The sequence below is a fragment of the Venustampulla echinocandica genome (genome assembly GCF_003357145.1).
Source record: "Venustampulla echinocandica strain BP 5553 chromosome Unknown scaffold_1, whole genome shotgun sequence".
NCBI lineage: Eukaryota > Fungi > Ascomycota > Leotiomycetes > Helotiales > Pleuroascaceae > Venustampulla > Venustampulla echinocandica.
Genome location: NW_022474206.1, coordinates 3,314,529 through 3,332,009, shown reverse-complemented (window position 1 = coordinate 3,332,009; position 17,481 = coordinate 3,314,529). Strand labels below are relative to the sequence as shown.

The window sequence follows — 17,481 nt, the reverse complement described above, 5'->3', positions numbered from 1 at the left end:
GCCATGACCCTCTAATTGCCCCCAGCAGCCATTGAGACTCGCCCACGATTCCACAGCTCCGGCGTCATGTCTTGTCAATGCCCCCCGCCACGCTCCATAAAGTAAAGGCCCTGCCTGCACTGCACCCCTCGACTCTTCATCGTCCTCTCCTCTGCCCCTATCGTCGAGCCCAGAACGGAGCCCCGCGTCTACCATCCCATTGAGCAAACTAACAACAATGGCCCTAACACTTCAATCTCAATTATAGCCTGTCATTGTCAGACACGAACCCAGCCTTTGGACCTATTCGCCCAGAGTCGTTCTACGCGCCCGCCGCCCACCGCAGCACCTGAAAGCGGCCATCAGCTCGACCTCGAAACGACCGCAGCGCTTCCGAATGCGGTTGCCTCGAGATCCTGGAAACAACAACTTCCATTCCACCTATTGCTCGATGTCAGCACCGCGGAAAGCCTTACGACAGTTTCAAACGTTATATATATGTATACTCGATCTGGTTTGACAATAACATTCGGGTCCAAATCCCCAACACAGCCGCCCTCGTCCGCAGCCAACCGAACTATTGGTATTCCTCCGTCCACCTACTTCCATGACACCGTTATCGCCGCCGTCGAAGATCACCAAGATTCCGAAACTCGTCTCGGGCTGGTCCTGAGCAGTGAATATACGCAATAATGGACACAGCTCTTATGACTTTTATGGTGTACGTGGGGATTCCTTACTTGCCCGAACCCTTGTCACGCAAACTGTCTATTCTCGCTATTCTCGCATAGGGGTTCTGAAACCACGCGGCTCCTTCCAAACTCCTGGAATGATAGAAGTTTCTGTCACGGGCGTCAAGATGACACTAAAATCCTACGGATTGGCTGAACTGCCTTGGGTGTTGGCTGAGCATAGAGTCAGGATGGCTCCATCCTCATGCTTGCTGCCGGGGTCCAAATATCAAGACGGGCTATTTTATTACAGCACAGGGCCAGTGAGTGCGTGTACTGGTATAACAGAAACGCGAGAATTTACTCCACTGACGGACTGTTCGAGAGAAGGTGCCTGCGCATTTACCAACCGTCAATGAAGTTATTGACACCTACATCCATAGTAGTTCCACTCTGGCAGTGTCGGAGTTATGTTGGTAATCTTGGGTAAATTCAGCGATAGTTTGGCATGTTCCCACTCCGCGCAGTTTCAAGATAATTCCGATCGAACAAGTGTTTGTCTCGGGCGCAGCCTTTTGCCAGAAATTCTTTGCGATATCAAGACACTTATGATCGAGTCCACTGTCGCCCTTCTGCCCGAAATAATTTGCTTGGGGCGAGACAAGGCGCTGTTATTTTTATCTGCCACGTTCGTTAATTAAGGAGCCGATCCTTGCATATCGCTAGATTCGCGTCTTATTAAAGACCTTGTTTCATCACGCTGACTGGATGACAGCCAAACATTGCCATCAACACGCTCCGTCCATCTGATTGGCTCATGGGACAACTTCTCGAAACATTACCCGATGGAACGAGACGCAAGGCGCGGTCGCGGCCAATGGCGGGGATGTTACGCATTTACAGACGTGACCTGTGATGGGGGCGGCGTTAATTGTCCCAAACGAACGGGTGGTTTGAAGATGGGCTCGACATATTACTACTATGTACCTGCATGTGCAATTTAAAAATAAGAATGTTGGACTGATGTTTATATAGTACGAGCTGGACGATGGCACTGAGCACCACGATCCCACCATTCCATTCACAACATCTTGCCCCTACCTTCCAGGTCAACCAGTCAACTCTGTCTATATCCCAATCGAAAGAAAGCCTCTCCGCTGTCGCAGTGCTTCGATGAGTTCAATGGCGAACGGCGACGTCATGACTATGAATCCCGCCGATAAATTTATGACTCCACGACCCTCCCCACGACCACCCGTCACTCAGCTACGATTGAATACATCGCCGTCGTTGCCCACAATGAAACGATCTGCTCGTTCCATTTCGCCCAAATCAGACAAATCATCGTGGTCACCCAGGGCATTTTTTGGCCTTCGATCACCTCCTATGACCTCGGTATACGACAATAGCAAACGTGGCCGATCATCCTCCGCAAGCAAGATCGGGGAGCGGAGTAACAGTTTCCAGAACGGGTTTATCCTTCCCCGATCGGAAGACGCCCAGCGATCCAAAACATCGCTTCACATGCGCGAAGCCTCCCCTCCTTCCCTCGGCCGACCTCAGTCCAGGGAGCCTTCTCCACTACGGCAGCAGCTGCCCCGCGACAGCAACAATTTGAACATCTCTACGCTCCTCATTCCAGATGAGATCGCTGAGGAGGCCGAAGATGACGATAATTTCGCCAGCCCGTTCAATCGGACCTCGGTCGATGAGCGAAGCCTGCCCACACAATTGTCACCACCACCACCCTCGTGCGGGCGCCCGTCAGCCCTAAGAACACGTCCCGCAACTAGCACATCCAAGCCGCTCCCAGAGATCCCGGATGAAAAGCTCATGCCTCTACCCCTCCGTCTCCGAGCCGTCATGTCGGCTGCCGAACTACCAAGATCCCACTTCTCCATATCCACTATCTCTACAGCAACAAGTTCCCCCACAAATAGTCACTTTGATTTCACCGAGATGCGATCGATATCAGAGTTAAATTACGACGAGGGTGGCCTAGTGGCAGATCTTGGAAGTGGTGATGAATTCACATCTAGCCCAGCTTCGGACGAGGCAGACGGTCGAGAGTTTACAGGTTATAGCTTGCCAGAGGATGGCTTCCCTGTTACCAAGGAAACACCTCAAAACGAAGCGCTTCGCTCGCCTGCGAGCCGAACGACTTTTGGTGGGCCAGCGGCCTTTCCCATGCACGCGGGGCCTGATATTGCGCAGGTGAGCGCGTTTGAAGAGTTATTGAGCGAGGCTGGATATTTGGGGAATATGATCGCTGGGAAATAATTGCACCACCACAGTTTGGTTTTGGATATGTACAAATTGCGTTGATCGTATTGCATTGGATTCGGAGACCGGGATATTTTTGGCATTTGTTGGAGTTAATTACAGGGATTTACCATTAGCATGGAGTTTGGATGTACGGTTTTTTGGCAGGCAGGCAGGCAGCATGGCAGGTGTGGATCGGGATACCCCTGGTTGGTTTGGAGGCCCATGTTTCTGGATAGGGATGAGATCTTAGAGCTTTATGAAATACGTGTTTTCATGGGATAGATACGTGTATGGAAAATAGATGGAATGACCAGTGAGTGCCTGGTGTATATGTATATACTGTTGATAGAGTGTGTCAAATAACTAGCCTTTAATATGAAAAGAGGGGTATTCTCTCTCGAATTGAGGATATCAAGGTGCTATTTAATCCCAGAAAGTCCTTATTTGTTGTGTCCACTAGCTATTCCAAACACATTCATTTGTCGGTCTCAATTTGAAAACGTCATGTCTGCTCGGTCGGTTTAATTTCTTTCTAAAAGTATGCAAAGTTCATCGCGACATAGAACTCCATGACTACCTTGGGGTTCTTTTCCTTACTTCCTATAATACTCATTGCCCTGCCAATCGTGGCCAGTAGATTACGATATGGGGAATTAGCAATCGACGAAGGCTGTGGTTGAAACCGGTTATAAGATTTTTCTATTAAGGGCTTCGTGAGGCGAAAATTGGAATTAGGCTGCGAGATGGGGGTATGTTTACGTCTGGTGGGTTGGCTACAGATGGTATGTTTGGATTTATAGGCTGGCAATCTAAATATTTGTGTGCACTGTACGATACCTATCTACAATAAAGCTGAGACGACGTCTGGTTACGGTTTTCATGGAATAATATGTATTCTTCTCTTGTTCTCCCCACATATCCCCCTCTTTTTTAATCGACGCATTTGTGCCTTTGGAGAGATATTTCAACCTACTCCATACGCTCCATCAAACCACCCGGCTCTCCAAACTCCACAAGTCTCCCCTTGTCAAGAACCACACACCCATCTGCATTCTTAACAGCCTCCACTCGATGCGCAATAGTAATCACCGTACTCTCCCTCATCTCTTCCCTTAAAATTTCTTGAATCCGCATCGCAGTCTCCATATCCACACTCGCTGTAGCCTCATCCATAATAATAATCGGGCTTCTCCTGAGGAGCGCTCGAGCCAGCCCGACTAGCTGTCTTTGGCCCTGACTCAAATTGCGGCCCCCGGTGTCGATGTGCATAGCCAACGTCCATTGATGCCTTGATGCTATTTTTTGGAGCACGGTTTCGCATTCAAAGTCGGTGTACTCGTCAAGGGGGTCCAGGTTTGCGCGCATTGAGCCTGGGAAGAGTACTGGCTCTTGGGCGAGGAATGTTACACGTTTGCGTAGGGCTTGGGTGTTAACAGTAGATATATCAATATTGTCAATTAGTATCCGTCCTGTTTTAGGAAGGTTTGTGGCAAGTAGTGAGAGAGCTAATGTGCTTTTGCCGGATCCGGTGCGCCCAATGAGTGCAGTTGTGCTGCCTCCTTTGATCGTAAGGGAGATATCAGATAGGGCCGGATCAAGGTGCGGTGCGTATTGGATTGTCGCGTTTTCAAAGATAATGTCACCGTCTAGTGATGGCCAATATGCTGGTGGCTGAACGTCCCCAGGCGGCTCCTGATCCAAATGCAATAACTCTACTACCCTTTCTACCGAAACAAAGTCCATCTGGAGCTGTCCATATTGTTTGCACAGGGAATGAGTCGAGGTAACGAATTTTGCAGCGGCAGTAAGAACGAAAGCTGTGAGGCCGGGCGAGACACCTGTATAGAGCGCTAGTGCAGTTAAAAGAAACATTGAGCAGGCTGAAAGGCTGTCAAAGCGGTACATTAGCCAGGCCTGAAGACTCCAGTAGAAATGATCCATCTTTTGAAAGTTGTCTGTGACAGCTATCACCCGGGCTTGAAAAAGATGTGAGACTTTGAAAGCTCGAATGCTCGTCAGACCAGTGGCAAGCTCTCCAAAGTTCGAGATCAACGGGCTCAAGGATACCATTTCTAAGCGGCGGAGGCTCTGTGACGATGGGAGGAATTGCAAAAATATGACTACAAATGCCACAGTAAGACCAATAGCGAAAACCAAGAATAGGGGTGTAACAGAGCCGATGACAACAACAGATGAGATCCAGGCAATTGATAACATCGCCACATTCTGAAATTGATTGCTTATGTTGCCATCGATGGTATTAATATCGGATGTCAGACGGTTCATCAGGCGACCAACAGGAGTGACATCGTAGAATCGGAACGTGGCGTGGGTAACGCGTGTCATAACTCTTTCGAACATATTCTTTCCAGCCTTGTATATTATCACCAACATGAAGCTCTGCGATATCAAAAAGGAAATTGATTGAGCAGTGGCGATAAGGAAGAACCCAACGAGCCAGGGCTTAATATCCGTTTCCGGAGAAGGCAGGTTTCCAAAGAGGCCAGACGATGTCCTCTCTGTTGACTCGCTATATGCCTCGCCCCATTGTTTAAGGAACCAAGTCTGGGCGACATCGACAGTGCGGTATAAGACCAGAACACAAACCAGCATGAACCACCATTTTAGCTTCCCGGCTTTGACATACTCCCAGTAGATTGAGGCTTTGACGCCGCCATGTGCTCGATGCTCATCTTCCATAAACTTGTCGGGGATAGCGGCTAGTTGTTGTTCTTCGTTACCAATGGCATCATCATGAACGGAATCGGACGAGTGAACTCTGTGTAGTTCCTCGGAGGTAATAGAGTCTGGGTCGACAACATGTGCCTGACCGTCAGATATTTGGACTACCTGGTCTGCTAAATGTAGACATAGCTCCGTACGATGTGTAATAAGTATCGTGGTCCGATTCTCCAGCAATGGCCCAGAAATGCATTTCCGCACAATGAGTTCCGCAGTCTGATGGTCCAATGCCGACAGCGGATCATCGAGAAGTAATATATTAGCTCTTGAATAGACAGCTCTTGCTAGAGATACCCGAGCTTTTTGCCCGCCGGAGAGGCCAACCCCATTCTCTCCCACCAGAGAGAGATCGCCGTGCTTGAAATTAGCCATATCAGGGATCAGGGCACAAGCCTCCATTACCTGCTTGTACCGAGCCTCATCATATGGCAAAGAGAAGAGAATATTCTCTCTGATACTCATTGACTGCAGCCATGGAGTCTGTGCACAGTATCCAACGATGTCATTTGATCGATCATATTCGCCACCCAGCTGATCCAGTTCACCGAGGAGTGCCTGGAACAGAGCTGTTTTTCCTGAACCAACTTCACCATAAATGACGGTTAATCCAGGCGCAAACGTAAGAGTAACGTTTCGAAGGACGGGGTCAGTACTTCCAGGCCAAGCAAATGAGGCATCTTTCATTTCTAGTTCCATTTTGGACCCTTCTGCTATCTCGGCAACCGCTTTATCCGGCTCGTTCATAAACTCCTCGATCCGTCCCATTGAAACCTTAGCATTCAGCAAGACTGTGATAAGGTTGGGCAGTTCGCGAAGACTTAATTCCAGCATGGTAAACAATTGCAAGGCCGGAAATGCAATGTCAACTCGTAGGGGCTGGCCTGCTAGCGCAGTGTATGCATAGAACGCAACCACAGGAAACATGCCGCTAGCAAAAGTATTAGTGAAGCTGATGAGGATGCTCCATAAGCTAGTGATAATTCTCAGCGTCAGTTCTGCTTGTCTTGCTTCCATAATTCGAGCTAGCCAGACATCTTGCCAGCCGTAGTAACGCAGATGGCGGATGGCCTCAACAAGTTGTCCGATTTTATGGAGTTTAACATCAGTCGCCACCCTCCGTTTTCTTTCCCAGCCGAGTAAGATACGTGCAATAAATGCATTCATGAACTGGGCTACTAATACCGTCACAATTCCAATCAAGCAAGGCCAGCCTATGAGTCTCCAGATGAGAACAACTGAAAGGACCAAGCCTAGAGGTTGTGATACAAGGGACGAGAATTCCCAGAATCTACAATAAAAGTCAGCGGGAACCTATGCCGGGACTCTGGTCACTTACCGTTGGGCCACTTCGTACGCATCAAACCTTCGTATCGAGATCACATTAGTGAATAATCGCCAATGAAAGTGGTTAGTGGCTCACCGCATGAGGTTCATAATCTTCCCCATTGACGCAAGCTCAGGCGACTTCTCTGGAGTTTCCGCTACTTCAGGTATGCTTTTATGAGAAGAGAATGGCTTCTTGACATAATCGAGCGCTTTTCTGAATCTCGAACGATCTGAAACCTCCGACTCGCCGTTTGTGGCTGTATTCGAGTTGGTCTGCTCAACGGGTTTACTACTCACAGAGACCATCTTCCTTGACAGTGTCTTCTCATAGAGCATCGTAACCAGTTCTCCACGAGACCGTTCATACGCACGTCGTCCGTACCAGAGACTTAAAACTGATGATTGACAGGCAATCAATCGTACAACAAGAGACAGCAGAGCATAAGTTAGAGCGGCACGCCTCGGTGCTCTATGATCCTCCATACTTTGGAGAATCTTTTGTAGGAGTACTGGGGCCGAAAAGTCTGGTACTTGTTAGGGCCACAAGCCTACGGAAAGGGTATAGGAATGCATACTTGCAAATTGCTCTATAATACCGAGGATAGAAACAATAAACAGATCGAGCCCATTAGCCTCCAATAATCGCTTCAGAACCGAGCCTCGCAATTCTCTAAACTTCTCATGTAGCGTTTTATGCTGAAACTGATAACCTAGTAGCCAAACATCTTCATCATTGAGCTGCCTGGAAGTCCCCAAGGAAATGAGTGGCGCCATCCAGGAAACGGTCATGAATTGCCATAATGTTAGATTATCTTCCGGGCTGCGAAGATGGCTTGTAGGGGGCCCAAATGCTGGACTTATTGTATCATTGGATAGACTTGGGTCTCGCAACGGCATTTGTAGAATGGCAATAATTGCTGCCCATGCTAAGAAAATAGCTACAAGTTCCAAAGCTTCGTTCCGAGTAATATCCCAAAGGTTGTGCAGCAGGACAACGAGCTGGGAAACGAGAATGCTGATATATAGAACTAGTAAAGATTTTGGCGCCGTCGTTGGCCGAAGGATGGCAATGATGATAGAAGATACTGCCCATGATGCCGCAGGATACACCATGTCCAGGCGGAATTTGGGATAGAAGACTGTGGCCATTTGCAGCAGGAAACCAACGAGTGATAGATAAAGTAGCGTCATTGAAGGAAGCGTGAATCGACGCCTCTGCTTGGGGAGAAGTTCGTCATCTTTCTCCGGTATTTCTTCGACGAATGTTCTGAGCCACCTTGGTATTATAACGCGGCGTGGTATCAATTGGACCACAAAACCAAACACGATGCATACTGCTATTACCGCTGGAATAGCGGAGATAAATGGAAGAATGCATCGCTCAAACCGGGCGTTAACGGGATCCTAATATGAAGTAAGTCACTGATTCTAGTTCTACAACGGCCTTAATAATTATAATTATAAGACGAAGGACAAAGGTAGGATCATACCCAAATACGAGAGCAACCAGCCTCGGGAATAGCCTCAGATTTTGTGTAGGGTACCAGATGGCCATCATACCAGGACGGGTGAAGCCCTTGGACTCTGAATTGGGCCATTGGCAATACTGAAATGCAATTGGAAAAAGACCTTCCTCAGGATATTCACATCTTTATCATTATTACGTTGCCTTGCAGACCTAAGATGAGAATGCAGAGTGACTGGCGAGCCAAAAAGGAAGGTTGCAAGTGTTAAGTTCACCGCCAGTCAAAACGGGTTGTGGCAGATGGTGGGGACCCTCATGCCGAAGATTCCCCGATGCAGGGACTTGCACTCGGTCGTTTGTTTACGAAAGGAATAACTCGCTAGCCCCGCCTCAAAGCTCACTTGCAACTGTGTTCATGTCCTCAATATTCTGTCAATTTAGTTTCTGCGCTCTAGAGTATCTCGAATGACGAAACCTCCTGAACTGAGAGAATAAAGGCTTAGGATTTAGCTGCAACTCTCCAGCGCAAAACTTCATCACAAGCAGACTCCATCGAGGAGCGTCGTCGCACCTCCCCAGCAGAAACCTCGCCGCAAAATCAATCTAAGCCTATCTAAACCATCGGGGGCCCACCGCACTACGCATCATCGTCATCTTCCTCCTATTTCTCATGCTCATTGTCGTTCGAGCTGAGGCAGGGTTTGGGTATGGCGCATTCTTGGGTGAATTTAGTGCAAACCCATTTTCGCCAGTATTATAAGGCTCAACAACACTTACCCAGATATAAATCCGATATAGCGCTCCTATACTTTTTGCTATACAATCTAGATAGTCGGCGTACAGCACTATAATTATTATTCAAATATCTAGCCGGTCGCAAAGTGAGACTATTCCTAGAACCAGGCACTTATGCCCTGCAGCCCAAACTGAGATATTCATGCGACTTGAATATCTCAATTTCGGTCAGATATTCAGGCGACTTAAATGTCTCAATCTAGGTGAGACATAGAGGATACGGTGGGTGGATAAAGGCTTAGTAGAGATCTAGCAATAGCTTTCACTTTGCGATCGGCCAGATATTCGGTTAACGGAGTATCGTCTTTCCGAATTCTAAAAAACCAACCACTGATCAGGCAGGTGTGGGAGTGAGAGCGGGAGGCAGCCTAAAGGCCAACGAGCTTAAAAGTTGGCATTCGTAATAAAATTCGTATCATCGTTATGGTCCGTAAGAACAAGGCCGCCGATTATTGTGCTTCGATCGCTTCCGTTGAATATATGGACATTGCGACCTTTAGAACGGTCGGCGCTTGATAGTTGAGGTTTTGGGCTGCGAGGGGACGCTTCGAGATGTGGGAGAGGAGTGTCTTAGTGCAGTACGCCGACTATCTAGATTGTATAGGAAAGAGGGAGATATAGGTAGGTAATGGCCGTTGAGCCATATCATCATGGCGAAAAGAGTTTTGCAACAAATTCGCCCAAGAATGCGCCATATTGGATGGCGTGTAGCGCATGTAGAAGATGGCAGGCGTGTTTGAAGATAGCAAGTGAAGAAATGACAATAGGTTGAGTTGCTGAGGCGAATTACCTACTCCGTAGTAGTGCGGAGTGTGCTGGGCTCGCGGGGGAAAAGAAGCCGCCGGTCATGTGACCCCACTAAGCGAAAAACTCACGCACGCAAACTATCAGTTTTCGTTCGTTGCCAAAATTCGATCTTCGAAAAACTAATTCGACAAAAATCAATCGGCACCATGGTTAGATACGCCGCCACCGAAGTCTCCAGCGCGAGGTCTGCAAAGGCCCGCGGAGCATATCTACGCTGCTCATTCAAGAACACCTTTGAGACCGCGAGCGCAATCTCCGGATGGAAGCTCCAGCGCGCCATCAGCTTCCTCGAGCACGTCAAGGAGCACAAGGAAGCCGTGCCTTTCAGAAGATACGCAGGCGGAACTGGACGCGCAGCACAGGGTACGAGATCGAGAACTCCAGAACTGAGGGTGGTGGTTGAGATGGGGATAGATATGTTTTGGAACTGGGGCTAATGGGATATTCTATCTGTGTAGGCAAGCAATTCGGCGTCACTCGCGCACGATGGCCTGTTAAGTCTGCCGAGTTCTTACTCGGTCTCCTCAAGAATGCAGAGGCAAATGCCGATACCAAGGGCCTCGATACCGGAAACCTGATCGTCAAGCACATTCAGGTCAACCAAGCCCCCAAGCAACGCCGCAGGACATACCGTGCTCACGGTCGTGTAAGGACCCCTCTCAGGATTTCAGAGCCATACACTTGAAAGAAACCCTCACTAATCTATTATTTTCTAGATCAACCCATACATGTCCAACCCATGCCACATCGAATTGATCCTGACCGAGGGCGAGGAGGTTGTTCAGAAGTCAGAGGCGGTTGCTGATCGGGAGGTTGCGCACTTGAGCTCGAGACAACGTGGTGCTCGCAATCGTCGTGCGATCACTGCTGCTTAGATTGGGGAATTTTCTGATTTGGGCGTGCAAGGGTTCCATATGGCATTGTGATGGCAATCATTGAAGAGGGGCTTTTATGAGGCCAGGCTTGTACTTCAGTTAGCTTTGCTGATCATGATGGAAAAGAACAATTCATGAATGATTTGGGCCGGCTACTGTGATTTGCATGGTTACTGTGACTTGAGATATTCGTACGAGATATTCCTTGCTCTGTGGTAAAAACCTGAGTTGAAGATGCCGGATTGGTTTCATACTCCAAAGTTGGAAGCATAAGGTACCTTATAAGACGAGATGATCTTGTCCGTAATCGCCACCAACGGCGTAGGTACTTCACACTGAACAATTACTTGTCTCCTCAGCAGATCAAATACAGCATATCACATCATAACCAAGCATCACACATCACACATCATCTATCATAATAGCAATTTAATTTCTGCTCGCATCTGCCAGATTCCCCTAAGGGTAAAAATACATAACGGCAGGAAAACATCCCCTTACTCCATGCGAGTAGAATACATTGTCGTCTTCCCTCTAGCTTCATTTCTTCATAGCAAGTCAAATGCTCAAACCTTTTCGCCATGCTTAAGAAACCAGACGCATTTTGTGTACATAATATAACAAAACAGACAAAGGATTATGTGAGACTTGGGCTGTCAACTTTTAGGAAATCCTCCGGGGCGTAGTGAGAATTGAATATCGTTCCGTGTCGTAATTCCCAATTTGTAGTAACATCGAGATTCTCAGGTTGTAGTAAAGTCGTAAATCCTTCGGGCTGTAGCAATACCGCAACTCTCAGGTCGTAATAACATCGCAATTCACCTCAGGCTGTATGTAGCAACACCTCAACCCTCAAACTCGTTAGCAACACGCAATTCTCAATCCTGAAAACCTTCAATAACCCCATCAAATCTGCCATCACCCGGACTAACAACACCATCAAGTCTTGATTCCTCGGCCAATCGAGCACGAGACGGGCCCCAGAACACACTCATATTCCAGGCATTCTCAAGCGTGGCCTCCTCCTTTGGCGACATATAATTCATGATAATGCCGAGGGCAGCATCGTTTGTCTTCATCATGTAAGGGTCAATCTCGCCGTATCGCTGAGCAGCCGGGCCCGTTACGTGACCCTGAGCCTCTGGAACACCAAGTGCTGTCTGGTCGAAGCCAAGAGGAAGCCGGACGTAGCCGCAGGACTTGAATTCTAGCTTGGTGAGTTTGGTGGGTGGTGGAATAGGTGGTTCCGGGCCGATGTCGAAGGAGTAACGGTGGTCTGCAAGGGTGATACCCGGTGAGATGAGGTCGATGAGATGAGACCAGGAGCCCTGGCGTGGTTGAAGCCAACTCAAGTCATCACCTGGTGGACCATGGGGAGGGTGAGGATGCGCTGGAGCACCGGCGACCGGTACTATCTGGTTGCCGGCTGCGAGATGCTGGGCAACTCCCAAAGCAAGGTTCGCGGCGGGGTTTGGGCCTAATACAATGTGTGCACCGGCATTGATTGGGGCGGGCTGTTCATTTAGAGGGATAGGTGCGGTCAAGGAGACGGAATCGAAGCTGATACTCTCTGCGCGGAATCCTTTCAGGGAAAAGCAGAAGCTGCTCATGATATGGGGGCTAATCCAGCAGTTTTTCAAGGACAGGTGCTTCACAAAAGGAAGCCTCAAGACCTGTGGCGAATGGCTTCGGTTGACCATGTCCATAGCCGTAGGAACCAAGGGTGCTGGCAAGATATGCTGATTGCGCGAGAACATGCCAGGTGCATATTCCCCACCACAAAGCCATTCGAAATGGAGACTTGTGATATTCTTTCGGTGGGCGATATGTTCCTGCAAAAGCTGATAAACACCATGCACCGATTGTGTAGGGGAAAGCTTGTGATCCTGAACCCAACTCGTCGGAAGCTTAACAACCTCACGCCAATCAGGAATAATCGCCAACGAGAGTGACTTGAGCTGTGCCAGGCTATCCCAGAAGTCACCGCGTCGAAGGACAGGCAGATGCCGATATGGAAGGCGGGCGATAGTAAGCGTCGTAATGTCCTTGAACGTAAAAGGGTTATCGATGACCGCGATCACATATGACTGCATAAAAGCGGCTTGAGCCCACTCTATCTCGAGCAACATCTCCTTCTGTCCGGTTGTAAGATCATTGGGCTTTAGAGAGTGGTTTTCCTGCTTCTCCTTGTCATCTTTTGTTCGATAAACTGCTCGCACCCAGGTTTCCATTGGCACAGTCTGTGGTCGAATATTGACGACATCCGGGACGACTAGTGCCAAGGGGTCGGGATCGACTACTCCCATAGCAGACAAGTCAAGAGTACCATCCTCAATGCTCCTCGCAAAAGTCCTACTAAGGCGGAGGCTACGCGGAGGCAGGCTGTTTGCGAGATCTTCGTAAGGAGTTGTGAAAAGAGTAGCCAAGTCGATCGACTCTTCTGTCTCGATCATCATACGAATAGAAGACTCAAGGCTCTCTCCGCTATATCCAGCTTCTGTCAACATGCGCTCATAGTTCAGGTATGTACTATCGCGACCCCGAGAGGCAGATGATGACTTTGAAGATTTTCCAGCTTTCACATGAATTGGTTTAGGCTCCGGAACGAACTGATTCTGCCCAAACACAGCAAGTTTCTCACCGCGCGCAACGACCTTCTGATTTGTATCCGGACCGGCGAGCCATCCCAAGCCTCCATCGATGGAAAGACCCAGCTCCTTTGCGCATTTGATGAATCTGAAAGCCTTCGCCATGGTCCGCGTCTCATCAGCAGTCTGCTCCAAGCCCTCCAACTGAGCGTATCGGTTGTATCTCTTATAAGGCCAGCGGTAGATGCCCCAGAACGAGGTAATTGCCTCCTGGTCGCTCTTAATCGGTGGATAAGCTAAATTGTGCTCGTCGAACTCGAAGCTCATTGCGAATTTGCGGATTCGTGTACCAAATCTATAAGAATCCGTCAGTATCCGTCAATGCGAAGCAAGGTTATTATTATACGCACCCTTCAAATACCCTCATACCCTTATCCTGCAGCATGACAGAGCCTGGAGGTGGCTTGCAATCTGTGGCTTCCGAATCTCCTCCGAGGGATGGGTTGGTGGCAATGCCATACAGCTCTGGACTGAAGGGCACAACCACCGCCTTGAAGAGATACTCAGAAACCTTCTCCTCAAACTCCTTATTGACCAGGCGCATATTCTGGATGCTCGAACGGGGGAGGAACGCGACGATCAGCGTAAAGATTTCGACGGGCAGCAGGTGCGCAGGCCATGATACCACTAGGGAGCCGTCAATACGCTGCATACTTCAGGTTTCGCGATAGCAACGCATATGAGGGCATGTAGAAATGTATGTACTAACCTTGGGAGCGAGTCATCGCGAGAGTGCTTTTAGTCTTTCGGCGCTTGGAGGGTGCTGTATCTGGCATTGTCGCATTCGACTTCTTTCGTTTTGTGAAGAAAGGCATGGCACTTTTCAGATATCATGTGTGGGATGTATGAAAGGTGTGTGAAAGGGTGTTGCCCTCTTAGGACCTACGATGTTGCGAATCGACGAGTGGAGGAGGAACAGGAGGGGATGTCCACAGATCGTTAACCCCACGTTGAGTACATCCGGCGGGATTGGAGTTGAAGAGTCGTCAGACTAACGATAGATCGCTAGTAACCGGATCAGCAAGTTCCTAAACGCTGTATTACAGGAACAGCAAATTGGAGTTGTGCATTCTTGTTGGTGTGTTGACGGTGGCGAACTTTTTTGACTTTCGTCCGAACTGGATTGAGTGACGAGCTAGGAACACCGCTAAACGTGGGGCAGCCGACCAGGCTGAAGCCTTGCTTGTCTAACGTTGTTCTTGCAGCACGCCGAGACAGACTGGGGGGGGAGATAAATACTTTTTCCCCAAGTCACCCTTTGCATTATTCGAGAAATCCGCATGCCTAAAATAATTTACTTTCCGTTTGCTACTTGCACTTTCAAAAGTAAGTACCCGGTAACGCCGACGGCACGTCCCATGTGCGGGAGGTCTAAGGAGATCACGTGGAAGAGCTTAGAAGTCTAGACCATTGGCTGGTTCAAGTTGGTTGTGATATGTGATAAACTCCGAGGAGTTGTTCATGGACAAAGTCTTCTGATCTGAGAGCAAACACAACCGGGAAATGCTCTCCAATGTTTGCTCCGCAACAAACTCATTGCTTCCTATAAGAGAATGAGAGAAAATCCTCTCGATCTTAATTACGTCATATTCGTTAAGTAACACATCTGGATATAGATGCCCAACGCCATTCCCAAAATCCCAAACACCATGTCCTCCGTCTATGTCTCCTTGCACCAAGCCAGATCCAAGTACGCCTGTAAAATGAGATGCCTGTGGTATGAGAAGCCCCGGTTGCTTAAACAAGTCTAAAGGTCTCGTAACGATATTAAACGGCTTCCGCCCGCCTTCCCACAACTTCTACGGTAGCATTTGCGCATTGTCGTCTTATCTTAGCTCTGGCGACCTCGCCATCCGCAGAGGACCCAAAGCTAGGGGTCCTCGATATTTCGGAAGCGCTGCGCTTCAACGAGGGTGACCATGTCGGGACGATGTCGCCTGCCGCGGGTCGTTTGTCTATGGCATCCTGAGATAGTGCCACAGCGGTTAATCCATCAGGTTCAACACAAGGGCCGTCGAGCAAGGGGTCATGTACCCAAGAATCTTCCAGTCCTGGCTTAAATGGCGCCACATGCCGGATTTCCTCCCAAGTTAGCGTATCCTCCGACATGACGATGTATAAATCGAGGATCTTCCCGGAGTCATCCACAACAGCGCAGTTCTTCTGGAGAAATTCCCAGTCATAATCACAGTCGAGTGGATCTGGAAGTTGGCGGAGCATAGGGAGACCACGCAGATTCTTGGCATCACATATCCTCGCGACGAGTGGTTGCCATTCCCGGCCTCGGAGGACATTAGAGAAGGCCTCATCGACCGCTGTCTTAAACGACGTACTGTCCGAGTCGGGGATGACGATCATTTGATGAAGACCACGGGATAGGCAGCGTTTATAAGCCGCCGTATCCTTTTCGAACGGGAACGGTTGTCGGGAGGTCGGGAGAAGCGAGACATGCACCGTCCAGGACGGGGAATCAGACTCCACGGAAGGAATCCGCTCCCTGAGTGATTGGATACATAAAGATTCATGAGCAGTCAAGTTGTGTGAAGCGAGTCCGTTGTCAATATCGTCCAGGTATCCCGATTCGTTTTCCCCTTCGGCTACGTTGGGCGCGGGGTCCAACATCTCATCAAACGGGGGCGTGGATGCTTTCCTTCGACGGCCGACGGCCTTGTCAGTAGAGCTGGCTGAAGTCTCCAGTACGTCGACCCTCTCCTCCACTCGTATCGACGCATCATCAACCTCGATTAGGCGGCTATCAATCCTGTGGACTTCATCGGCCAAGCGCTCGATATGATCATCATGATATGGCATTCGCTTGGTCAGTATCCCGACATTCTGCCATAAACCACCCATGCCACGATATACTGTCTTGAACTCGGTCTCGGTCTCTGCTCTGTTCTTATCCACGAGCTCTTCCAGGCGGCCCAGGCGGTCTATTAGCGAGGCTCTTCCACCATTCCGCTCTTGATCCAACTCTTGCTCCAGCAAGCAAACCCTCGCTCTCAAAACCTCGAGTTCGTGTCTTTCCACGGTGCCGGCTGCCTTCTCCGGGCTATGGTAACATGCTTGGTGGCCACATTCACAGGTGCTACCGGGTATCGCCCTGTTCAACGCAAAGCCCACGCAGGCGCACCGCGTGCCCGTGACTTCCGGGTGGAGCAAGATGTAGCGACATTCGCCCTCGGGGAGATGGGGAGGGTCCTCTCGCGCCTTCTCACGGCGAGGCGGCGAGAACATACTGGATGTCGCCCGCTATATTGAATCGATGGGCCCAAAGCGGAACAAGAGGCATGGGCGGTACGGAGGACTTTTTGTATGTGTGTAAAGGACAGACAGAGTTAAGTATCTCAGCAGGGCACTAGATGGGGGACCGGTAGGGGATGGTGGCGCGCATATATTTTCCGGCGTGGAGTACTCGAGTATAGTTATAGCCAAAGACGAGAGGGGAGCAGCGAGACACGGACAGAGAGACGGCGACAGCGACAGCAGACCCGAGGACGACTTTTGCAGGTAGGTTAGGTTTCAAGCAGGCTGTTATCATGGTACAGGTACATGAACATGAGCATATACAGGTACCGGTGCAAGTAGGGGCAGAGGGACGGGAACGGGGACGGGTACAAGTACGGGTACAGGTACAGGTACCACGCGGTGAGTGAGAATAATAAACGGTGGGTGACGGCGGAGGTCCATGACGTGCGATCGGGGGGGAAGGGAGCAAGTATGAGGTTTAAGTGAGTAAAATGCCTGCAAAATTTTATGAGCGTGGCCGTAGCCTTCGAGCGCCTAGTGTGTCGAGTGGACCTGGCTGCGGTGGGTACAAGTGGGTGGGCAGTAGTGGGCACTGGGTTGCGACCCACGACACGCGGGGGTCGCTGCCGGAAGGGCGTTCCATGGGGGGGAGAGGGGGG

General features: G+C 49.5%; 5 protein-coding genes across 5 annotated transcripts; 2 read left to right on the top strand and 3 right to left on the bottom strand.

The window, feature by feature from the left end:
• Positions 1-1,495: 1,495 nt before the first annotated feature.
• On the top strand, positions 1,496-2,930 carry BP5553_03628 (uncharacterized protein; the record flags this gene model as incomplete). The annotated part of the gene is made up of 2 exons (XM_032012251.1): positions 1,496-1,633; positions 1,686-2,930. The coding sequence occupies 2 exons, from the start codon at positions 1,496-1,498 to the stop codon at positions 2,928-2,930; spliced, it is 1,383 nt and encodes a 460-aa protein (XP_031871944.1).
• Positions 2,931-3,884: 954 nt separating this feature from the next.
• Positions 3,885-8,581, bottom strand: BP5553_03627 (uncharacterized protein; the record flags this gene model as incomplete). The annotated part of the gene is made up of 5 exons (XM_032012250.1): positions 3,885-6,945; positions 6,994-7,020; positions 7,078-7,507; positions 7,559-8,387; positions 8,474-8,581. The coding sequence occupies 5 exons, from the start codon at positions 8,579-8,581 to the stop codon at positions 3,885-3,887; spliced, it is 4,455 nt and encodes a 1,484-aa protein (XP_031871943.1).
• Positions 8,582-10,196: 1,615 nt separating this feature from the next.
• BP5553_03626 (60S ribosomal protein L17) lies at positions 10,197-10,925 on the top strand (the record flags this gene model as incomplete). The annotated part of the gene is made up of 3 exons (XM_032012249.1): positions 10,197-10,413; positions 10,509-10,696; positions 10,767-10,925. 3 exons carry the CDS (start codon positions 10,197-10,199, stop codon positions 10,923-10,925), a joined length of 564 nt encoding a protein of 187 aa, XP_031871942.1.
• Positions 10,926-11,803: 878 nt separating this feature from the next.
• Positions 11,804-14,388, bottom strand: BP5553_03625 (uncharacterized protein; the record flags this gene model as incomplete). The annotated part of the gene is made up of 3 exons (XM_032012248.1): positions 11,804-13,868; positions 13,924-14,200; positions 14,283-14,388. The coding sequence occupies 3 exons, from the start codon at positions 14,386-14,388 to the stop codon at positions 11,804-11,806; spliced, it is 2,448 nt and encodes an 815-aa protein (XP_031871941.1).
• A 952-nt stretch (positions 14,389-15,340) lies between these two features.
• Positions 15,341-16,810, bottom strand: BP5553_03624 (Uncharacterized protein; the record flags this gene model as incomplete). The annotated part of the gene is made up of 1 exon (XM_032012247.1): positions 15,341-16,810. One exon carries the CDS (start codon positions 16,808-16,810, stop codon positions 15,341-15,343), a length of 1,470 nt encoding a protein of 489 aa, XP_031871940.1.
• Between the last annotated feature and the right edge of the window lie 671 nt (positions 16,811-17,481).